The sequence below is a fragment of the Bos mutus genome, chromosome X, assembly GCF_027580195.1.
Source record: "Bos mutus isolate GX-2022 chromosome X, NWIPB_WYAK_1.1, whole genome shotgun sequence".
Lineage (NCBI taxonomy): Eukaryota > Metazoa > Chordata > Mammalia > Artiodactyla > Bovidae > Bos > Bos mutus.
Window position 1 is genome coordinate 10,250,630 of NC_091646.1, and position 25,328 is coordinate 10,275,957.

The 25,328-nt window shown below is 43.0% G+C and overlaps 1 protein-coding gene across 1 annotated transcript in view; it reads right to left on the reverse strand.

Moving 5' to 3' along the window:
- Positions 1-25,328, reverse strand: part of AFF2 (ALF transcription elongation factor 2) — a 539,484-nt gene that overhangs the window by 10,996 nt on the left and 503,160 nt on the right. The window contains 9 exon segments of the mRNA XM_070365748.1: positions 1,690-1,880; positions 8,098-8,150; positions 10,892-10,985; positions 12,605-12,676; positions 16,821-16,883; positions 16,885-16,955; positions 19,847-19,910; positions 20,487-20,758; positions 24,862-25,084. Of these exon segments, the coding sequence (XP_070221849.1) occupies positions 1,690-1,880; positions 8,098-8,150; positions 10,892-10,985; positions 12,605-12,676; positions 16,821-16,883; positions 16,885-16,955; positions 19,847-19,910; positions 20,487-20,758; positions 24,862-25,084 (1,103 nt within the window).

Consider the following 25,328-nt stretch of genomic DNA (forward strand, 5'->3'; position numbering starts at 1 on the left):
AATGGGGATAAATGAGATGACAAATGATAAAACAGAGTACAGCGCCTGGTATATAGAAACTGCTGCATGAACACACAGAAACAACACATGCAAATAACCCCAGGACTCTGTTAATAGTTGGGTCGAGGGTTGAAGTCCCAAATTATGGGATATGCTTTGATAGCCACAGAATCTGAATTATATGTCATCATATGGAATAAGGAAAGAGAAAGAAATATTTCTGGGATTTCTACCTTGCACCTGATATTTTATGCTAGGTGATTGACAAATCTTGTTTTATTCCACCCATCTCTTATCATCCTTGTGGGTAGTTTCATTGTCATCCTGTCTTCATCATATCCATTATAGAAATGGAAGCTCAGGAGTAGCTCACGGATTTCAGTAACTGTCTGAGATCACCCAGCCAGTTACTGACATGATTCAAGCTTAAATGATAAGGCTTCAAAATCTGCACCCTTTCTAGTTCTGTGGGACTGTTCCCCCACCTGCTGAGTGATCCCACAGTAGAGATGCAGCCCGGAGAAGGGGCCAGTAACTCATAGGAACTTCCCTCTGCATCTCAGTGGCCTGCAGCTCCAGCCTGATTCCATGAAATCCCTGTTACTGCCCGGGACCCAAGCCCACTCCATGCAGCTTGTACCATGTCGTGTCCTGGCAGGAGCCACCAGGGTGTGTGGGCCATGAATTTTTGTCTGTATCTGGCCAGATGTTTCTGTTGCTCTAAAACTCGGCTACTCTTTGCAATCTGATCTGAAAGACCCACATCTGTCCCCACCTTAACTACAGTGGGTCTTTTGCTAACTGCTGCTCCAGAATCATCAACGTCCACTGAATGGCCAGGGCCAAAGTATGGTTTCTTTGAACTTACTATCTTCATTAGGATAGTGAGACTTCAGGGTGAACCTGGGTGGCAGCTAGGGTCACAGATGCAGCATGAGTGGTGGAGGACCACTGACTCAGCCTCTGGTGAAGCAGGGTCCTCCCTGCATTTGTTTTGCAGCAAACCTCATGTGTTCTTATGAATGGGGCCTTGATCCTTCATTCAAAGTGTCAGTGGGTGAAAAACACTAGCTGAGCCTTGATGCTGGTTTCTGAATGCAAGCCACATTATCAAGTGCCCTGGAACTGATGATTATTATCTTCAATAATTAAAAAAATATATATTTTGGCTGCACCATGCAGCACGTGGGATCTAGTTCCCTGACCAGGGATTGAACCTGGGCCCCTTGCATTGGAAGCTCGGAGTCTGAACCACTGGACCACCAGGGAAGTCCCTGGAGCTGATGAATATAATGAAGATAGAAGGCTGTGGTGCTACCTCACTTCTCTTAAAGAAAAAAAAGCCAATAGTATCTTGATCCCAATTAATTTGCAAATCATTCTTTTTTGCTTTGCTTTGTTTCTCTATGTTGATCCTTATCATTGAGTGAAAATCTGGAAAAGACATTTGACAATACATCATAATTCATGTGACTTTAAGTTTTAAAGGAGAACTTGAGTCTAGATCTTTTCACTCTTCACAAAAACTGGTCACTGAGTCAACCCTGATCTCACCCTCTCTTCCCTCATCTAGCCTTAGAAATTAAACCAACAGAAAGAGAAGGTCATCATGAGAAACTCAAGCCCTTCAAAGCAGGTTGAATCCACCATGGCCCGAGAGCAACCAGGTGAACAGATCAGCATACTTACCTTTGTTCTCTCTTGTCAGTTTGTCAGCCATGTCCCAGTGTTCATAGCCCCGTAACACGTTGCTCGTGATGTTGACGTGGCTGGCGGCCATGTGGTGAATGCGCTGTGGGATGGTGACTGGGCCGTTGTTACAGTTCCCCATTGTGTTGATGGGAGAGACGTTGTTGAGAGACACTGGGGATGGAGTATTCCTGGGGGATGGGAAGAGACAGGCCTTGTTAGGCTGCTAGGGGAGAGTGACAATAGCATTTGAGCCCTGCCTCATACTGGGACCTTTTGAGGACGTGATTTGCCACAGTGAGGTTTGGCATGATGAACACCTATGAAGCTTGCTCTCGCATCCCACCAGCTCTTCTCAGAGGACATCCTACAGCTTTCACCCACACAGTAGTTTTCCCTCTCCCCACTGTTTCTGCTTCATCAGACCAACCCACCCAGGGCTACAGTGCCAGGCTGTAGAAAGAGCCATCCTTCTCCTTTTCTAACTTTAAACACAGAAGTCTGACTGCCTTTGGCAACCATTGATGACTCTGTGCATGTTGCTACTTTGTTTTAAAATACCAGAGAGAGAGCTGGGTGAATCTTTCTCTGGCATTAATTCTACCCACAAATGTAGCTCTTACTTTGAATACATATAACAAGTCTTTTGATGTTCCAGAGAAAGAATCAGCTCAGAGTTATGATGCTTTCTCTACCTGCTGCCAGAATGGATATTGGCACTTAGAAAAACTTGATGTGCTATATTGGTCTGTTATCAAAATGTTTTGTGGAAACCACAGTGACAGTTTGCTCCAAATACAGTCACCACAATAAGCAAAGTATGATCCTTAAAAGGCCCCCAAGGAGCAGTAGTAGGGAAGCTGGAAATAAGTAAGATTCTGAATATCACTTTAGGATTCTTTAAGACCTGCTACAGGATGGCTGTTAATTGCTGACAGTTCACCTGCAGACTGGGTTATAAAGAAATGTCTTGGGAATTCCTACTTTGGGCAGTATCATTGTTTGGAGATAGATTTTTGTTTAATTCTTTAATATCAGTAACAAGAAGTCACCTGCTGGCTGCACTTTGCATGGAGGGCGAGGACTTAGGTCATGGACAGTCCCAAAGGCTGGGTTGCTGCCTGTGCCTACCAGCCAGGTCAATATACATCTCTGCTCTCCCCATCTTCTTTCAAACCTGGCTTTGAATGTCCAGTAAAATGCACACTTTATTATGATTGATCATTTGGGGGAGTAACAGAAATGGGAGAAAGCTGTTTCTGGGACTCCTTCTTCCTCCAAACACACTACTCCCATCATCAGGAACCTTCTCTCACTCTCCCTCCACTTTACCAGCCACTTGTTGCCAACTACATTCCAGGGTGGCTGTATTCCTCAGAGCCAACCTGCTCCTAGAATACATGTGCACCCTGACAGGCACCCATAGAAGATTTGGGGGAACAGCTACCCCCATGTACCAAAATGCTGAAGTGGGGATGACTCAATCTGGGAGCAACTGAACTGATATGGTCACCTGAGATTCACACAGGCTGTCCATCATGACAGCTTTGGTCCACTTCTACAAACAGAGTATATCTTCTGGTATATTCTAGTATGAGGGTTAAAGTGAATCCCCACAATTGCTCTGCACTTGTGTGATGTAAGAGGGTGTGAAGGTTTGCCTGCTCTGTTTATAACTTCTGAGATGTGTGATACTTCTTGATGGAAAGATTTATTTTCAAGGTAGGGTGGACAGAGGGATAGTTAAACTCAGGGACCTGGGCACAGAAGGTTAACATAAAAGCAGTGAATGCTGGATTTTTTTTTTTTTCATGGCAGGTTGGAAATGCTATTATCTAGTCTCTCTCCTCAGAGAAGGCAATGGCACCCCACTCCAGTACTCTTGCCTGGAAAATCCCATGGATGGAGAAGCCTGGTAGGCTGCAGTCCATGGGGTCTCAAAGACTCGGACACGACTGAGCGACTTCACTTTCATGCATTGGAGAAGGAAATGGCAACCCACTCCAGTGTTCTTGCCTACAGAATCCCAGGGACGGGGGAGCCTGGCGGGCTGCTGTCTATGGGGTTGCACAGAGTCGGACACAACTGAAGCGACTTAGCAGCAGCAGCAGTCTCTCCCCTGTCCCCACCCCAGTGGTGCTCAATAATCCTTAAATGTCAGTTTACAGCAAGAAAGGAAAATGTCCTCATTTATAATCTCTAGAGAAGATCACAAACATTGAGACGGGGACCATGTGGTGCTTGAAAAGTTCTGGAATCCCAGGGACTGAGACTCCAGCCTGGGGCTCCTGAGCCCCTCCCCTTGCTGGAGCCTTCATGGACTGCAAGAAAAGGCTAGATTCAATGATTTCCAACTATGCCCAGAAATCTCAAGGGGAAACACATCACCTCTGTTTACCTCATATTTCCTGAAAAGGCCTTTTCAGTTTATAACATTGAGGAGCTGGTGAGGGGCTTTCTTTCCTTTCCACTTGGTGCTTTCTTTTAAATAATCAGTGGTGGAGGCGAGGAGAATGAGGGCATGGTTTGCCTTTGGTCATGACTGACCTGACATGAGGCTCTGTGAGCTGATCTGGTGTGGAGAATGCCTGAACTCCCAGAACACCACATCATACACGTGAAATCCACCAGTCAAAGCCTGCCTAAGACAGTGCTCCTCTGGCTGGAAGGGCTGTTGCAGTACTCCTCTTAGTGTGCCTTCAGCTCCATCTTGGTTCTCCCCACAGCTGGGGCTTCATTCTTGAGTTCTCCCTCTGTGGATCTGCTTCAGATTTTATGCTTTTCTTCATGTCCACGGCACATGGCCATAAGTGTGCACACACCAGCACAGGTTTCCACCACCCACAGCAGGAGCAGTCTAGATTCCCACCATCCTCTCTTGCCTTCCAGCCACACTCGCCCCGTGCTGCCCCTGGTAGTCACTAGCCACGCCCCTATCTAAGAAGGTGGTGGTGTCTGGCTGCTTGGAATGCACTTCCCCCAGGGATCTGCATAGCTCATTCTCTCATCATCCTTCCCTAATGTCCCTATTGAGGATCCTCCTCCCCCAAGCCAAGCAGCCCTTTCTCTTCCCCTTCCTTGTTTTAATTTCCTCTAAGACATTTATCATTTAGCATATGCATTCTTTTTCTACTGTGTTTTTCTTCTGAAAGAATGTGAAATAGACAGGAATTGTCTATTTCATCCAGTGCCATTCCCAGCATATAGAACAGTGCCTGGTATACATAACATGTACTTAATACCAGTGAGATAAGTGAATGGAGTGCCTTCCAGTGATCTCTCTGTTATTATATGGTATCCACTACGTATGAGGTGCTCTGGAGAGGGAAGAAAAATAATGTAGAGCAGCACATGGATAGGGGATAAATACTTTGGTAAAATGCCTGGCAGAGTGTCTCATACACAGTAGGCAGGCAATAAATCTTTGATGAATTAAAGAATGAGCAATTCCTTATTGAAAAGAGCAAAGAGTCTAATGGGGAGAAGAATCCATTAATTTCTGGCAAACTAGGATAAGTGCCAAAAGTGACGTGTAGACCAAGAGCTGTGGGAGTTCTAGGGGGAAGATCACTTATGTCTCCCAACTTAAAAAGGTAATAATGATAACAAAGCATGGCAGTGGCAACAACTGCTATTTGTTAAAGTTGCTGTGCACCAAGCATGGTGCTCTGGGCTTCACTGATTATTATCTCTAAGCCTCATGACAACTCTGTGGGTGAGTTTCTGCTGTCACTGTTTCACAGATGACAAGAGGGCTCAGAAAAGATCACTTCCTTTTTTGAGAGCCACACAGCAGATGGCCAAAGAGCTGCGATTTGAAAGGTCTGTTTTCCTGCAAAGTCCATTTTCCTTCCATTCCGCTAACTTACCTCCAAGTCCTACCTTCCCTCTACTAGGTTTCCCTTGATGTGGGTGTCCACCTCGAGCTCACCCTTGAGTCCATGTTGGCTTGTTCCTACTACTCTCCCTGGGCTCTTCCCATGTTTGCACAGGCATAGCCCTCCCTAAGCTTGGGGAGAAGTTTTGCTTGATAGAAATGTTCCCTCCAGTGACAACCAAAACTCTTTGCAGTCCTTTTATTGGCCAATGTCCCCAACAAGGGGAGATATCTCTTCTCTTCAGACCCTTTCGATATAGCACCCAAGGCCTCCAGTGTACAGAAACAGCTCTTCTAAAGGCCTCAAATGGCCTTGTTCTTTCCTCCTTCCATAGCCTTCTTTTTTATTCTCTCTGCCTGACATCTGGGACTGCTGCCCCTCCCTTTTTTAGCGTCTCCACGATGTGGTTACCATGACTCTCTATTGGGACTGAAAGCACTGGTGCACCCCCTGTTTCTGCATGGCCTGTGAGCTACAAATGTTTTGAAAAGATGAACATATGCAATCAATTTGATGAATGAGAATGCTACATTTGAACCCCAAGAACACAAAATTCTATTTTTCCAAAATTCCTTTCTTCTCCTTAACAAACTTGTATTCTAAAACTGCTATTATATTCTGAATTTCATCAGTAAGATTTTTGTGGAAACTTGTTTTATCTCATATTCTTTTTACGTAACAACCTCAGTTTTTTTCTGGACTGGCAAAGCCCCAAATGTGTATTATCTGGCTCTCTGCAGCAAAAATTTGCTGACCCTTGCTCTATCTCGAGTAGGTTTTTCTTCTTCTTCCAACTTATTCTTTGCACTGTCTTCACAGTCAGGGTCAGGGGAGGCTTCTTCTGGAAGGATCATGAGAGGTCTGGTGTGGGGCCAACCATCCTCATCCACTGGGAGATGCAAGCTATAGTGCTGCTAGCAGGCAAAGAAGCCCTCCTTGGCCACCCAGGGAGGCCCAAGATCTCTTTTTCTTGGGTGTCCACAGAACTTTGTTCAGATCTGTCCCCTCCTGCCACTGGACCACGTGCTTCTGGAGTACACGGAGCCTATGGCATTCAGTGCATCCCCAGCCTCTCATAGGGAAATGCACCCAAAGTATGTGCTGAATGAATGGGCTGTAACCCCTGGGCAACCGTTTTGAGTTGCCTCATTCAAAAGCTCTCTGACCTACCAAAAGGAGTGTGCTTTCTTCAGATAGAAGCTGCTTTAAAAAATCATTTCAGGAGGCTTTTAATGTGACTTCACAAGCTTAGAATGTGTTTGAGTTCTTTCTGCAGAATTAAAAAACTTTTTCCCAGTGATTCTTGAATGGGTGCTTACCTGAATTTGCCCTTGCTTTACTCCGTGTTCAGAGAAAACAGCTTTCTCTGGGCCTGTGGTCTCGCTTTTGTCCGTCAATATAAGAGAGAGACCTAATTCAACAATTTAAACGGTACTTCCTTTCAATAGAGTAATTGAGTTGGCGCATAGTTTTTAATGGATCTGTTCCCTCATTCTGAATGTTTTTTATGATCTTAGAGTTCACAGTTTCACTCCTTTGGGAGTGTGCTTTGTAGATATTTATAAAGCAGCAAAGGAGACTATTTCACTGTTCAAGAAAGTGTTTTGATCAGAGACATAAGAATTTTGAAGTGGTGAAAAATGGGGGGAAAAGCAGCTCTTTTCAAAAGAATACATCTACTGGTGGAAAGTGGGCTTGCAGTGGTCAGAGAGGTATTGGACTCAGGAGAAACGAATGCTCAGGTAAGTGTGGGCACATAGCTAGTTCAGGGCTGAGACAGAGCTAGGATTCTGAATTGCCCTCTGAAAAGGAACCTCTCTTCAGAAGAGGCTCCGATGTCATTGGGTCTGGCCTTTCATTGCAGAGAGAAAGGGCTCTCTTAACTTTTATCCTTGGAACTGAGGGCAGCCTTGGGCCTGGGTCAACTGGTTTACCAGCTCCCACCCTGCTGCTGGAGGCCTCAGCTCCTCCAAGCAGATACGGCTCTAAGGACAGCTGTGGAGTGGGTGAGTTCATTGCGCCTCAGGCCGGCAGTATAGTAGATGCTTTTATATTTTAGGGCAGAGTATTTTAGTATTAATATAAAAATCATCATGAAGGCTCAGATAATTGGCTGACGAAGTGCCTTCACATTTTCAGCACTATTATGCCTTCGGTTTTATTAAAGCACTTACCATATATCAATGAATATTTCATTGGTCTTTCATTACTGAGTGAATCATTGAAAAATCACTTCAGTGGAGGTAACTCTACCCTGCCTCCCCGAAATGGCATGGTGCTTGCCATCTCATTAACTGATATTTTTATGGCCATCATTTGGCTTAAAGATCAAATAGTGAAAGAAATTTGGAATCACATCATGTTAAAATTTTCTGTCCTACCATTAGCAGAAACCTGACTAGAATTCTGTGTGCACCCAAATTACTGTAATCTCAGAATTAACCTTTGTGCCTGGCTTGTCAATACCAAATATTTGGGGTCTATTCAATCACTAATTTTCATGAAAAAGCAATTTTCAGAAGATACTTACTTTCCATTGCCTACCCATGGAGATGGTATCTGAGCGACTTTTGAAGCATTTTGCTAAAAGAGAGAAACAGAGAGGGAAATGAGGACATCTATTTTGTGTTTTATTAATTCAGAAACAGATGGAAGTGTGATTTAGAGTACATTAATATTGATTGCAGCATTTTGGGATGCCTCCTGTTTCGTTAGCAGAGCTGGGATGTATGTGCACGTCAGCACACCACGATGCACACTCGATGAAAATAGCTGGTTAGGATAATTAGTGGGCTCCAATCAGGACCGTGAAAGTCACTTGATGAAAGATCTTATATACTAAAAGGCCCAGTGAAATCAGACTCAGTTCTCCAAGAAGTGGTTTAATTATCCTCATCTGAAATTTATTCTGCAAAACAAGCTCTTCAGAGTACAGACAAGCTTTTCACCTTTAGCTCCAGTTGCAAACTTTTTCCCTGGGATGCAAGTTGGCTTATCATTTCTAAAATCCCAGGAACTGGCCAGAACCAAGCAGCCTTTGTGTGTGTGTGTCTGTGTATCACCTGGATTTGCTATCATCACATGCATATCCTCATGGCTGATGGTTTTCCCTGTTGAGCAGTGTAACCGGCTCAGGGCTGCCCTGAAGTGGAATGCTAAACCTTCTTTTCCCTCTGATGGGCCGGTTTAAAGAATGGGCCTCCTTGAAAAGGGAACCCTCCTACACTGCTGGTGGAAATGTAAATTGGTGCAGCCACTATGGAGAACAGTATGGAGGTGCCTCAAAAAACTAAGAATAGAATGGCCATATGATCCAGCAATCCCATTTTGGGGCATATATCAGGAAGAACATCTAATTTGAAAAGATACATACATCCCTATATTCACAGCAGCACTATTTGCAGTAGTCAAGACATGGAAGCACACCTAAATGTTTGTTGACAGAGGAATGAATAAAGAAGATGTGGTACATATATACAATGAACTATGACTCAGCCACTGGCAGCAACATGGATGGACCTAGGGATCAACATCATACTAAGTGAAGTAAGTCAGAAAGAGAAAAACAAACACCATATCACATCTCTTATATGTGGAATCTAAAATGACACAAATGAACATATCTAAGGACTAGAAATAGACTCACAGACATAGTGAATAGACTTGTGGTTGTCAAGGGGGAGGGAGTTGGGGAAGAGAAGGAATAGGAGTTTGGAATTAGCAGAGGTAAACTATTATAAATAGGATGGATAAACAACAAGGTCCTACTGTTTAGCACAGGGAACTATATTCAATATCCTCCTATAAACCAGAATGCAAAAAGAACATGAAAAAGAATGTATATGTGTGTATAACTGAATCATTTTGCTGTGCAGCAGAAATTAACACAACACCGCATATCGAATATACTTCAACACAATCCATTTTAAGAAAAGAATGGGCCTCCTCTTTTTTCATGGCTGTACACTTGTGGAGCATGGGAAATTCTGACACTCAGCACCGCCTCACTAGAAAAAGATCAGCTCATTAGAATGACCTCAGCAGGTGGGAGCTTCCCGTTTTGAACCTCAAAGAAGCTCAACGCTCTGCCAGAGGAGTGAGTTACTTAACATCAGTTTGGTATTTTGCAGTGCACTGAACACTGCGCAGAACAGGCCACAGAGAATGGAGGCCAGGGCTGTGGCTCAGAGTGCCCTCAAAGGACCAGCATCAGCATCGCTCAGGAACTTGTTCAAATGCCCATTCTTAGGACCTGTTCCGGACCACCAGCATCAAGATGCCTTTCCAGAGCCCAGGTGGAGACTGTAGACACATGGTCAAGGGCAGCTGCTGCATTTGACTGCATTCACAAGCACTAGCTTTATCATGGCCACACCACATGAGAGCTGCTCTTTTCCTAACTGAGTGGGCATTCCCGCATAATCGTGCACCCCTACCCACTGGCTTTGAATGTCTGAGGTAAGGTCAGGATTTGATTCATTTCAAACAACTGCTTTGATGCAACTGAGCCATGTCAGCTGACGCACTTGGCAAAAAATAATATGACTAAATAAATAAAATTATCCTTTTCTTTCAAGACCTGCCCAATAGCAACCTTGAGCCCTCAACTCTAACACATGATCAGCAATGACGGGTGGAAGGAAGCAGCAGAAGGTCCACGGAGCCTCAGCCAATGACACCCGACATGGTTGCCAGGCCCAGCTCCAGGCTTGCCGTTTTTATCTGGGCTTGTTCCCATGTCTTGGCATTGCATCTTGTGGTTCAAATATTTCATTTTTCTTGCAAATCAAAAACACCAGCTCCCTGAGTGGATGAGTTTGTTTATTTATTGTTGGTTTATTTTGACAGCCAAAGTTATCAGTTGTCTTCAACTGCAACCACTATCTTCAACACTCCCCATGGCCAAAGGGCCCCTGGGGGTGTGGCTGTGCCCTCAGAGCCTAGGGTGGCTGTGGTGACTGCTCTCACTGCTGAGAAATTTCTAGGCTGGCATGTCATGTAACATGAGCCATGTTCTGCAGGCAGTCCACAGTGCAGGCAGAAGGGATCACCATCCTGACTAGACCCAGGAAGGTGCCCAGGCCCACTTGTTCACTCCAGAGCATCATCAGGGGATTGAACTATGGTACCTTCTCTCCCTGGAACTGGATCAAACCCAAGCTCTCTGCTGAGCTCCAAAGGAGAGGTGAGACGGCCATGGCCAGCCAGGATGCAGAAAGTTCAGCCTTCAGCTGTGACAACTGTGACATTTCATAACATGCCTGCCATGTCTCATTAGTGATTTAATCACCCAGGACCTATAAATTACACAAAGTACAGATTACCTTAAAATATTCCATCAGTGATCTGGAGTACTTCATGGCATGGTCCTTCTTCAGTTTGAACATCCTCAGGTAGAGAAGTGACAGGCATCTGTAGCTGTGATGATGGGGAAAGGAGCACATTAATGCCAACACTTCCTCAGACCTATTCATTAAAAAACAGCTCCCATCTGCAGCACCTCTCCTACGGTTACCGAGGAACATAAGTGAAAAAAAGAAATTTTTTTAAAAAGAAGGAATAAGCATAGTACAGGGAACTATATTCAACATCATGTGATAAACTGTAAACCATAATGGCATAGAATATGGAAGAGAATATATATGTATAACTGAGTCACACAAACTGGAATCAAGATTGCGGGAGAGATATAAATAACCTCAGATACACAGATGACACCACCCTTAGGGCAGAAAGTGAAGAAGAACTAAAGACCCTGTTGATGAACGTCAAAGAGGAGAGTGAAAAAGTTGGCTTAAAACTCAACATTCAGAAAACTAAGATCATGGCACCCAGTCCCATCACTTCATGGCAAATAGATGGGGAAACAATGAAAACAGTGAGAGACTTCATTTGCTTGGGGTCCAAAATCACTGCAGATGGTGACTGAAGTCATGAAATTAAAGACATTTGTTCCTTGGAAGATAAGCTAAGACAAACCTAGACACCATATTAAAAAGCAGAGACATTATTTTGTTGACAAAGGTCCGTTTAGTCAAACTATGTTTTTTCCAGTAGTTATATATGGATGTGAGAGTTGGACCATAAAAAAGTTGAGTGCTGGAGAACTGATGCTTTTGAACTCTGGTGTTGGAGAAGACTCTTGAGGGTCCCTTGGACTGCAAGGAGATCAAACTTGTCAATCCTAAAGGAAATCTGTCCTGAATATTCATTGGAAGGACTGATGCTGAAGTTGAAACTCCAAAACTTTGGCCACCTGATCTGAAGAACTGACTCCTTAGAAAAGACCCTGATGGTGGGAAAGATTGAAGGCAGGACGAGAAGGGGACGACAGAGGATGAGATGGTTGGATGGCATCACCAACTCAACGGACATGAGTTTGAACAAGCTCTGGGAGTTGGTGTTGGACAAGGAAACCTGGCATGCTGCAGTCCATGGGGTCACAAAGAGTCGGACACAACTGAGCTTCTGAACTGTACTGAACTGTCACTTTGCTGTACACTAGAAATTAACACACCAGTGCATATCAATTATATTTCAGTAACATTTAAAAAAAAAAAGAAAAAGAGAGTTCACAAAAGATGGAAAAAGGAGGCAGAAGGTCAAAGTCAGGGAGACATGTTAAGATACATTGCTGACTTCTTGATGGAGGAAGAGGCCCTAAGCCCAGGAATGCAGACCTCCTCTGGAAAAGGCGGAAGTGGATTCTCCCTAGAGCCTCTGGGAGGGAAGCAGCCATGTTGATGCCCTGATTTTAGCCTAGTGAAACACACTTCAGACTTCTGACCTTCAGAACTGCAAGAAAATAAATTTATGTGGCTTTATTTTTTTAAAAAAGAAAGGATAAGCATTAAAATTCCATCTTGATAAGAGTATAAATGTGGAGATCAGATGTTTAGTCAGCAACTGAAGAAATCCATTAGTTAATTTTTCAGAGTTTAGCAGAAAACAGGAATAATGACTTAAGCAGCTTAAGTTGAGTTTTCAAATTTTTTGCGACATTTCAGCTATTTCCTGGTCACCTCCATGAGACTTACCATAGTACAGCCAGCTTTTTGTCCCCATCTGAAGCCAGGGGGCTTGCAAAATTCTTCAGCCTCATGGCATACCTTTGAAGAGAAAGGACAAGCTCAAATGGAATCTGTCTGACTGTTCATAAAGCCCCAACACCATTGGTATTGTCATCACTTGAATGAGCTAGGCCCACATTGGTTCTGGCAGGAGGACTGAGAAGGCCATGTGGGCACAAGAGTGCTTTCCTGAAAACATTCACAAAATGATGACCACAGGTGTGTCACAATGGCACTGATGTGACCAGTGGAAGCTCGCTCTGGAGAAGCCAGTTAAATTTAGAGCCCATGCTCTAGAACAGTGCTGTGGAATTACTGTGGGTTTCACCTGTGTATAAATGCTGGAAAAATACTGTTTCTAAGAATACTCCAGCTAAACAACATTATTATCTTTCCACGAGAGATGGACACAAATGTCAGTCTCAGTTGAATTTTTGACACCTGCGGTAAACAATCACACAATGATGTCTGACACGAGCATGGGGAGGCCTCCGACACGGTTATAGAGGGCATTTCTAATGGCTCAGGTGTGGAATATATTCCTGTAGGAAGTGGTTTTGTTTTTTTAAGGGTGGTCAATTTCACAGCAGGTGAAGGTCTGAGCACCCCTAATTTATGGTGCTTGCATATTTTGTCTTTCCATTTTCTTTAATAGTTACCATTCCACACCAGGGCAATCAAAGGTTGAATAGTTCCCATTTTTGTTCTTTGAGCTGAGCACATTCCATTCTGGGCATTTAGACTCTTGAAAATCAATTCATTGCATAAAATCATTGTCTGAGCTTTAATGCAATTTCACAGGAACTCGTGGTGGAATAAGTAGCAGAGTTTACTGTTGCAGAAGGAAGCTGAAGATGTTCAGGCAGCCTGGACTAGCTCTTCATCATGACAAGGCATTGGTGAGCCCACACTTTCAGCAGCCTCCCCAGAACACCATGCCCCCTATCACCCCGCTCTCCCTATTACTGCCACAGTTCTGTCCAATGAACATTTTCTGACAAAAGGACTCATGCACTTGCTGTGGGTCCCTCCTGTTGTTGCCATATTAAGCAAAAAGGGTTTTTATGACATCATAAATCTGTGTTTGACAGCTGGATCACTTAAATGTCAGTCATTCTGGATCACTTAAATGTCAGTCATTTTGATGCCCCACTTGTTTTCACAAGTATATTTCTACTGCAGATTCCCAAGGCTGAGAGCAACCAAAATTACTTCACTGAAAAACATAGGGTGCTCTACCATTAAGGAGAGTATAGTAAAAATCTCTTCAGCATAAAATTTGCTACTAAAAACTATGTTCTTATTACAGTCACCCTCTAATTGCAGCCACTGTTGAAACGCCTTGATAGTGGAGTTCCAATTGCTTACATGGGCAAGAAGACTTAGTTGCCTCAGTTCATTTTATTCCCAACTGAAATTTCTCTCCAAAGAAAATTATACACACACATACACTAGGCAGAAAATATATAATTCTATATATAGAGGGCACATAAAGGATTGCACATAGAACTGGTGAAATTTGGGGATAAAAGACCTGATGACATCTGAGCAAGGTGGATGGAATGTACCAATGTCTGTGTCCTCCATGATCTTGGACTAGAGCTATGCTGGACAGTACCATGAGGGGAGATGGGGGGAGAGGGACACATGAACTTCCCGTATCATTTCTTACAACTGCATGTGAATCTACAATGATCTGAAAAGATAGTTTCAAAAGACTGCCTTTAAAGTGAATGTCTCTAAATTATCCACTGAGTTTTACCAGGTTCCACTGAAAATATACCCTATGGGGGGAGTAAACTATCATATCATGGAAAAAACCTGCTTGGAGAAAAAGAAAAGAAATTGTAAATAATAAAAAGGGAAAAGAAGTGTTTTCTAAAGGAAATAAATATTACTCAGTGATTCACATTGTATTTTTACCAAAAATGAACTGTGAGGTTTTGCTTTTCTATTCTGAGTGCATGTGTAAGAAAAAATATGTGTGCATATATATATATATATATATATATATATATATATGCACACACATATTTTTTATATATATATATATATAAAATAACTGTAATTGGGGGTGAAGTTATGGGTGTTATTTCACCCCCAATTACAGTTATGATCTTGTTTCCCTTCCAAGTTGGTCCACATGCAGAAGCATGCTTTTCGTGGTCAGAAATGTAGTGAGTCTATAACTCATATTATAAACATTTTCATGCAGCTACATGGTATCCATCATTGCTGCATTTCAATGGCTGCAAATTATTCTGTTGAGAGTACTGTGATGTAATTAATTACCCTTCTGTTATCGATGATTTGCTTTGCTTCAAATTGGGTGCTATAACATAGGCCAAACTGAACACTCTATGGATAACTCATTCTCCTCTTACAATTCTTTTCGTCAGTATTGGAAGTTCAGATTTCTAGAATTAGTGGCTTCAAAGATATGAATGCTCACTTGTATAGGTTTTCCCACACGATGCCAAATTGCCCTCAATTTACAAGGATCAATTTCCATTCCCACCATCAGCATGGTAGAGGTCCACTTCACCATAATTTTGTGTGTGTGCTAACATTGTGCTTTAGTGGTTAATTCATGCCCAACTCTTGTGACCCCATGGACTGTAGCCTGCCAGGCTCCTCTGTCCCTGGGATTCTCCAGGCAAGAATACTGGAGTGGGTTGCCATGCCCTTCTCCGCGGGATCTTCCCAACCCAGGAATTAAACCCCGGACTCCTACATTGCATGCAGATTCTTTTATCAACTGAGCTACAAGGGAAGCCTGTGCTAACATTTTTACATTTCCTTGTTAATTTAAAAGTGCCTTAAATTGTGTTTGGGGATGAATAGAAGGTGAAGCTTTTCTTCTTGTTTATTCATTAAAGTTTCCCTTCCATTTTGATTCCTCATTTTTTCCCAGTATTTTTATCTTGTACATCTTTGAAAATTGCAGGCAGTCTTGGATAGACACTGAGAAATCAATTTCCCCTTAAAAGCTACAAATGGCGGTGGCAGCTTTCACATAAAGTAAGTCTGAGAGATACTTTATATGCTTGTCAGAGCAGCGAAAACCAAAGATGGCTGCCTGGCCTGGCAGAGTAAGGCTGGAACTTTCCTCATCCTTTCCCTACTTTGGCGGCTTTAGCTAAATCTTATGAGTCTACGTAATCATAGTTTTTGTTGTTTTTTCCTTCTTTATAATGGTTCCCATTCTTTTGATCTTTTCAAGTGCTTTCCTCAGAAAATATGCATGCTTCAGTCTGATGCCTGTCTGAAGGTTTAGGTACAATTGTCTTCAGATTTGTAACAGTTTATTGCAGATGCAAGAACACAATAAAAAGCAGGCCTGGCATTATCAGCTAATCGAGCCAGAGGTGCCTGGGATATAAGGGCCTATCATGTGAAGAACTGCTAAGTCAAAAACCATGATGTTGTCCATCCAGCAAATGACGGTGAGTGCTTATCCACTATTCAGAGGTGGATGAAATTCTTTTCACAAATACCTACAGATTACAGGAAGGCACTCAAATGCGTATCATTTCTTCTCCTTTCCCTTCTTACAGGAATTTTTTGATTGCCCACAAACTCCACTGCACCAAGACCAACAGTCCAGAAAATTTCATTCAAAATGCAAATGAAACCAATAATCTCTGCTGTTAATACACCATTCCCTAGTGTCAGCATCTTCTAGGCTTCCCTGCTACCAGCTTGACTGTCCTTCAAATTCTAGATGCCTGGAAAGTCTATTCCACCCCTGATGTTGGAACAGTGCCCCTCTCTTTTTCATAACAGAGGCAGAAATTCTTAGAAAACATGATTTATAACAGAAATCCCAACAGGACTGCTTTCTGTGAATTATGAAACTGTGCTTTGAAAAGACAAGGGCCCGCTTGACACCATGAAATGATGATCCTTTATTTCCACCCACTACCTTTCCATTTTATGAATATCGCAAATTATAACACTCACATTAGAACCTCTGAAGGGGATAACTGATAAAAAGCAGTGTCCATCAGTTATAAATTTTCCATGACATGAATCAAATGGCAAAAACTAATTATGGTAACTTCTGAGAAGAAGGTGCCTTGGATGAATCATTACTAGGTGGAAAAGATATTTTTCAAAAACACAGTAGCTTCTAATTATGAGTGGAGAGAGCTTAGAAAGAAGGTAGCAGAAAAGCATGAACCTGAGGAGTTCCACAGTCTCGGAGTACATGGTGTATGGAGACTTGGCTTCCAGAGGGTCTCTCCATCGCGTTGCCACATTCAGTGAAGGACAGGGCTGCGTCCGCGTAATTCACGGCTTTGCCAAATTTCTCGAACTGAAACAGGAAGAAGACTCATCATCATGACAGTTCCTCTTCTCTCCTTCATTGAAAGCAGTGGTGCTCAATCCTGGGAAACTTCACACCCCTCCCCCAGGGAACATTTGGCAATGTCTGGAGACCTCTTTGGTTGTCCCCATTAGCGATAGGGGGCATCTAGTGGACAGAGGCTGGAGATGCTGCTAAACATCTGCAATGCCCAGGACAGCTCCCATTGTGGAGAAGTGCCTGGCTCAATAGTGCCAAGGTCGAGATATGGTGGGGGCAATTAGGAATTTGTCTCGACAAGGATGTAACTTATTTCAGGTTCCGTTGTCATGACATGGAGGCTGGGTGAGAAGAGAAAACTGTAGCCAAGGTATCAGGTCTTTGTGGTATTCCTATTTTTGTTATCTTTTTGGTGGAGCAGAATTCAAGTCACTGCCTCAACTAGTTTCTATTGACCACATTTACTAGACTGGTCATCGTAATGTCCTTAGAACAGGGATCCCCAACCTCCAGGATCTAATGCCTGATGATCTGAGGTGCAGCTGATGTAATACTAATAGACATAAAGTGCACAATCAATGAAATGTGCTTGAGTCATCCTGAAACCATCCCTGCCCCCCTCCCCATTCCAGTCTGTGCAAAAATTGTCTTCCAGGAAACCGGCCCCTGGTGCCAAAAAGGTTGTGGATCGCTGGTCTAGACAAAGTTTGCAGTGAAACTCCACTTTTTACAAGCTTCCTGGACAACTAACACATCTAGTCTTTCCTTGGAACTCTAGCATAGCATGTCAACCCCATCCCCAGGAGAAGAGTAACAAATGGACGCTATTGTCATGAAAAATGGGAAGCTGCAGTGTGACTGGTGACAATAATCACATCACTTTCATTGTAAATGATGGTCTGAAATAGTGAGTCAAAAAGCTCCCAAATATAGCACTACTAAATATTTTAGTTTAGTAAAATTTTATTGCAAAAGGTTTTAGCCCTGATAATGGTCACGATTAAACTGACTTAGACATACTGATTTCTTTTTTATGTGTAATGAATATTATATATGACAGTTTTATAGTGAGTATTTTATAACAGTATTTAACATTTTCAATTTTTGATAGCTGGATGGAAGAATTTCACTAATATGGAATTTTATGTGAAAGAACCAATAGAATGCAGATTGACCTATTTTAATTTTCTTATATACCTTTTATCAAAATATTTTCTATGCAACTGTGAAGGTTTCAATTCTCAAAACAGCAGAGTAGCTGTCTCTAGCAAAGGATTAAGTACAACTATAAAATGATGAGTTACAAGTCTTGCAGAATCTCTTGCTGTAAATGACTCTTTTTACAATAAATGTTCTTCCCCTTTTATGTACTGCAGGAATTTGGTGCTTTCCTTTCTGTAAGCTGTTGTGGAAAAACATCAGTTTCAGCCCAATTCAAACTGATTTTATGAAAACCTTTGTGTATATATGCAAGTTATCTCCTTCTTCTCTTGCCTTACAAGATAACTTCCTCAGGTCATCCGACTCTGATTGGCTCTCTCCTGTGGAAATTAAGGAAGTCTACAGGAAATCTGGAAATCAGGAAATCTACATCCTGATTTTTGAAACTGACTTTTCATTCACAAACCCATAGCTGGAAGGATCCTTAAAAACCGCCTGGTCCAAATCCCTATTTTTCCAAAAGGAAAAACTGAAGTCCAGAGAGAGGACTATATGGGCCATAGTGCTAATGAGTGGCTGAGTCACACCCTCTTCTGGGCCTCGGTTTCCTTATTTATAACTGAGGGGCTTGAACTCCGAAGAAGTGTCTAACTCTGGTATAGATGTAAGACTGGCACAGACATCTTCCTCTGAATGAGTATTGCTCAGCCTTCCCCTCTCCCCATTATCATTCCCTCCTCCCTCCCCTACCACTCAGTGAATTTTTTTAGACTTTTTTTCCCACACACCCCATTGAGATTTTAATACTAAAGATATACCAATTATCTCCTTATGTACTGTGGCCCTTGAGAGGGCAGTGGATGGTGGCCACTCACAAGTGATGGTGCAGAAACCATTGTGGTCCTTCATTATAGCCCTCCCAGAGGCAAGCAGCACGGGGGAGCCAAGTCTTGGCTGGACACAATGCAATGATGGAGGATATGATTTTTTTTAACCCAATGGAATTGAACAGACATCTTAAATTATGCTGGGCTTTAGTTAAAGGTGGGGATTCTGAATTCAGGGTCTTCTCTAGGGCAGTGGTTCTCAACACTGGCTGTACTTGGGAATCACCTGGGAGTTTTGACACTCACATCTGGTCCCAGTCTCAGAAATTCTGATTCCATTTCTCTGGGGTGTGGCCTGAGCATGAGGGCTATTTTAAAGCTCCCCAAGTGACTGTAACACACACGATTGAGACCCTCTGTTAGGTTGCTTAGTCAATCAAATAGCTCTCTGTGCCTGGTTTCTCCTGGTCTAGGTACCCAACACCCTTGGAGGCAGCAGGGCCAAGTGTCCTGGGAAATCCAGAAACCAGAACATACTTTCTCTGTGCAGGGCCCTAGGTTATCTAATGCAGCAAGCAGTCAAGTTTTTTCTACAGACCTGAATTTCCCAAAGCCAATGCTTGAGGCACTTAACCAGCTCTCAGCAACTCTCTCCCTGCCTACACCAGTTTGGAGTTCATTAGAAACCATGGGAGCACCCACCTTCTCCAGGGCAGTTTCAAAAGTCATTTCAAATTCAATTGAAAGGTAGCATAAGCCTCGGCACCTCTGAAGTTGGAACAAGGGGAAGAAGAGTGGGAAAACCAACAATGGCAGGGCAACATGGCACCAAGAACTTGGGGACTCTGCACCAGGCTAAGGAATTAACCAGCTCCAATCTCCCTATGTCAGAGCAGCAATAAGGAAACCTACCAGTGCATCGGCTTTGTGCTTCAGCTTCTTAGCCTCTTGCATGTAATAATCAGCATTGTGAACCCTAAACAAACGAAATGAGCTCATTCAGAAAGCAATGTTTCATCTTTTCATTAAAAGACTGAATTGTCATACTTTGGGGGGCTATAAATCCATTCCTATACAATGCCTTGAACAGGGCTGATGGATGCTTGTCACACATATAATAACCAAGCTTGAAATAATCCAGTGAGTGAGATCGGTTCCTAATGGCCCATTAGGATAAATACCTACATCCTCCGACCCCAACCACTCAAGTTGCCCAAACAGATCCAATAGAATCTAGCTGTAATTCTCTTTGTTGGCACACAGTTCTACCTGAGGACATGGGTAAGCAAGGAGGACTAAGCAACCTAGGATTCAGCACCTGCCTTTGGAAACAGCAACAGAGCTCTGTGTTTAAAATCAGCCAATGACATTTCTAGGTGGGGATAAGGATGTATGTGAGGAGGAGGAATATACTTTTAAGGCTATACGAGCTGCATAGCTGCAGCTAAGGTCTTATTTCAGGTGACATATGCATGGTGCTCGAAAAGCCATACTGCCCCCACCCCCATCCACTGCTCCCCAACTGGGTCCAGAGAATCTGGGGACAACATACGAGTCATCAAAAGTGAGCTTGGGTCTCCGGACATTGGTGGTGCTGGTGGACAGAAGGGGCAGGGCCGCCCACGATGTCATCTCCAGGTGACTGCTATCCATGAGGCCAGTGGTGATGGCGGAGGTGATGGTGGAAATGGTTGTGGTAGTGGTTGTGGTAGTGGCCGTGGCAGTGGCTGTGGCAGTGCTGGTGACAATGGCAGTGGCAGTGGCAGAGGCGATAGCAGTGTTGGTGACAGTGCCAGGGGCTGCCTTTTTTGGAGTGTCTCCCTCCTGGGAAAAAGGAGGACAAAGAGTTTCCATTAGGTTCAGATTTTTAGAGTATGTTTTCATAAATGCTTTGCATGTCAATCACCCTAGGAAACAAGGCGAGAGAAAAGACAACAATGCACATGGCTTGAGGATACACAGGTGATCCTGGTATATGTCATGAACTCTGGCAGTCACCAGCTTTTCTACGATGACACCGAACACCAAGCCTCTTGTTACTCTGCAAAATGCCAGATCTAGTGCAGCAAACCAGTCATCCCTGGGCCATGAACAAATAAACCAGGGTTCTTCCCACCATGCCTTCCATCTGAGCTGCTCTGCTTTAATCATATTTAGATATTGAAGTTCCGTAAATTATTTCAAAACAGAATCATGCTCCTGAAACTTTTTGAAAACCACTGCTCGATTTCATCTCATATTTCTCCCTCTCCATTACCCTCACCCAATCCATTACAAAGTCCTATTCACTCTCTCTCTCCAGTGTCTCTTACATCTGTCCCTTCGTCCTCTGACACCTCAAAGGGCAGGCTCTCATGGCTTCAGACCTGACTTCACCCTTCCCAGCTCCCTTCCACGAACCTGTCACCACACTGAACTCATTGTGATTTCTCCACTGTCCTGCTTTGGTTCCCTTGAAGCCTTAGGGTAGAAAAAGCCTCCTCCTCGTTACTTTCTTTCACCTTGCTATAATGTATTGTATTTTTCATTTTTAAAATAGAGGTAAAATACACATAATATCCAATCTACCATCTCAACCATTTTAAAATATCCAGTTCAGTAGTGTTAAGCACATTTACATTGTCCTCCAACCAATCTCCAGGACTCTGAAAAGCTGTAACTTTGTGCCCATTAGACCATAACTCTCCATTGCCATCTCCCCAGGCCCTGGCAACCACCCTTCTAATTTCTGTCTTTGAAAATCTGACTCCTTGAGTTACCACATGCAAATGGAATCATACACTATTTGTCTGTGACTGGCTGATTTCATCTAGCATGACATCCTCAAAGCTCAAGGTTGTAGCACATGGCAGAATTTCCTTCCTTTTTAAGACTGGGTAAGATTCCACTGTGAATTTAAACCGTACACTGTTTAACCACTTCCCTTCATTTCTAAACCCTCCTTATCTCTCTTAATACTCTCAGTTCAACCCAGATCAACAAATGCCTTCTCAGGAAAACTGCCTATGTCTATGGCTGGAAGTGCTTTAAACCTTTCTTGTCCCTTTAGAGATGGGTCCTTTTGAAGAAGGAAATGTCAACCCACTGCAGTATTCTTGCCTGGGAAATCCCATGGACACAGGCTCCTGGTAGGCTACAGTCCCTGAGGTCACAAAGAGTCGGACACCACAGTACAGACAAGGAGGTGGGAGAGGTGTGTCTCAAGCCTCCCCTAAGACACCAATCAGCAGCTATTTTGTATCTAAGTTCATCGAGCATGTTTCATTGTTCACCTTAGAGTGAGAGCCCTTTCAGCGCTGGGGCCATCTCTGATTTGTGACACACACCCCGACACACCCTGTCCCATCACCCCACCGCCCAGTGTGCTCAGTGATTTGCTGACTGCAGGCCTACCTGCCTTAATCAAAAGGGTCACTTTTCAGCTAAAAGTCAAATGTGAACATTTCTTATATCCATGGAAGTCTCATCTTTTCCACTTCATCCCAAACCTCCAAATTATCAAAATTCTCACCATGATGAGCTCATTATGATAACTGTGCTGAGAGACTGCACATTTAAAAGTGGTTATGATGGATATGGAGAAAATTGTTTCAAGTCCATCACAGATTTTATTCAACCCAAACGCATAAAAACTCAGAGCTTTCTGAACTCCTAAGCCAGCTCCACACTTCTATTGCTAATGCCCGAGGGCCCAGACCGAACAGCAGGCCAGCCCCAGTGAGAGCGCCGCGTGTTTCTATGACCAAGATAGGTGACAAGAACCTTGAAACACCACGTCCACCACACAAATGGCACTGATGTCAGTCCTGGCACTTCTGACTGGAAATGACTGCGTTCAGCCACAATCATCTAAGTCATATAAATACGTCCTCTGTTGACCCTCACCCATCCACTGAGTCAATAAACAGGACTTCATGGTTACATGGAACAGAGAAGACTCTAATAGTGCAAAATGGAAAACACTTTTGGAACTGGAAGAAGCTGTATAGATCACCTAGTCAAATCTACTCATTTCATGGACTCAGAGAGGTGTCATAATTTGCTCAAGGTCACAGAACAGATTTGTTGCAGTGTTAGCACTATGTTTCAAGCAAGTCTCTTAATTTCCACAGTCTCTCAGATTGCAGGCCATGGCCAAAGAAGACATAAGGAGTACTAAGTCATATCATGGAGAATTCTAGTGATTTCCTTAAGAAAATGATCCATTTCTAGGTTTTCTAGGTGCAAATGTAATCATATTTATCAGATTTTCCCAGTAGTTTTGAGAGCTTTCAGAAATGCCTTTGCAGATCCTCTTATTACCATTGTCATAAGAACATACATGTTAAGCACCTAATTATTTGTGACCATGTACTAGGTGCTATATGAACAGAATTGCCTAGATAGGTAGGGCATGTGTCCTCCAAAAGCTTGCAGTAGAAAAAGCCTCAATTGAAGTTTATCACATTAATTATATTCAGTATGAAAAACAGGACTGATTTCGTAATTATTGCTTAGAATAGATGGCTTCATTCCTAACACTGTAACTCAGCATCTTTAAATGTGAATGCAAATATAATCTGGGCACACATACATCCAAATTTCATTTGGAAAATCACAACTTTATAATAGAGCCATTTCTTTATATCACCAATAATATTTACCTAGGTATGTATGTCATCTAGTTATCTCAGATGATGCAGGACCATAAATTGTGGTCCTTAAAGCTCAGAGGCCTCATGGCTTTTCATGAAGTGTTAAATGGGTGCTTTTGGTTCAGGGGCTACCAGATTGGTGCTAGACATTTGAAAACTCATTGATTTTCACTTGTTTGCTTTTTATATTACATTTGAAGGATCTTGGACTGCAAGGAGATCCAACAAGTCCATCCTAAAGGAAATCAGTCCTGAATGTTCATTGGAAGGACTGATGTTGAAGCTGAAACTACAATACTTTGGCCACCTGATGCGAAGAGCTGACTCATTTGAAAAGACCCTGACGCTGGGAAAGATTGAGGGCAAGAGGAGAAGGGGACGACAGAGGATGAGATGGTTGGATGGCATCACCGACTTAATGGACGTGAGTTTGAGTAAACTCTGGGAGTTGGTGATGGACAGGGAGGCCTGGTGTGCTGCAGTCCATGGGGTCGCAAAGAGTTGGACACGACTGAGTGACTGAACTGAAGGATCAAGTGCGTATGTATTTGCATATGCATGCATCTACACGAAAAGGCAGATAGATTTGCCATTAATATTCACTAGTGACACTATCACTCATGGTTTCCATGGTTCATGTACATATACCTGGGGCAGATAAAAATACATTGTGTATGAATGTGAAAAGTGATACAAATTCTCAATCATTTATGCTAATCAGGCAGCAGTGCAGAAAATCCAAAGGACAGGATAATGCTTTAGTCGGGCTTAGAGAACCACAATTGTGTGATTTTAGCCACAGATTTGCCTTTTAAACTCCATCCTTTTGAGTCATTATTTTAAAACACAATTCATATCAGCCAAGTTGGGTGTGGAAAGACATTAACTTGGAGTTCCAGCACCAGTTCCCTCACCTTGAGCAATTCCATCCATTTGGCCTTTCACTAAAGATTCTGTGCCTGCCATGTGCTGTGGTCAGCATTGTGTAAGTGTCCCCCAGCCCCAAGATCTGAAGGGATTGGACCAAAGGATGTCTGAGGCCCTGAATCTCTGCATAATCATCTGTTTGGAGAAGTAAGACTGGAATGAAAAATTCATTTGAAGTTAACAGAATCAAGATTGGAACTAATGGAGAGTTTGTGTATTTGTGTACACACACACTTATATTAATATTTTCTCTCTGCCCCTTCCTTCCACCCCCCTGCAACATCTCCATGAGGTCAAGTTGACTTAGATAAGCTGGGTCAACTTGTTTCTACCTGACAATGAGAAGATTCCTTCTATGATGCTTACGTTTACAGCTATCCCTTTGAAAGTAGCACAGAATTTGCCTTCATTCCTCTTAGGTTTGGTCGAGGTGATCTGTCCAATCAAAGGAATGGTTTTGTCTCGACTGAAGGGACCATTATTGCCGCTGATGTTCCTGCGACGTGGAGGGTCCTCTGGCAGTGGGGAAAGTGGAGGAGGAAACAGCTTTTCTTCTTTTCTTCTATTTGCTCTCCTGGATGAATTATTTCTGTGTAAACAGAAAGTACAGGGTGTCAGAAAACTCTGTCTCTCTTTATTCTGATCTTTTGCATGATGCTGCTACGTTTAGCTAAAGTAATATGTTGGTTGATGGTCCTTTACCTGGGGTGGAGTATATAGAAAATGCGTAGATACATAGATGTCTATAGAGAGGTGGCCCTCCCTAGAGATTGAGCCATAGATAAATGCAAAAATCTAAGAATAAGCACGGGTCTTTGAAACAGAACTCCATG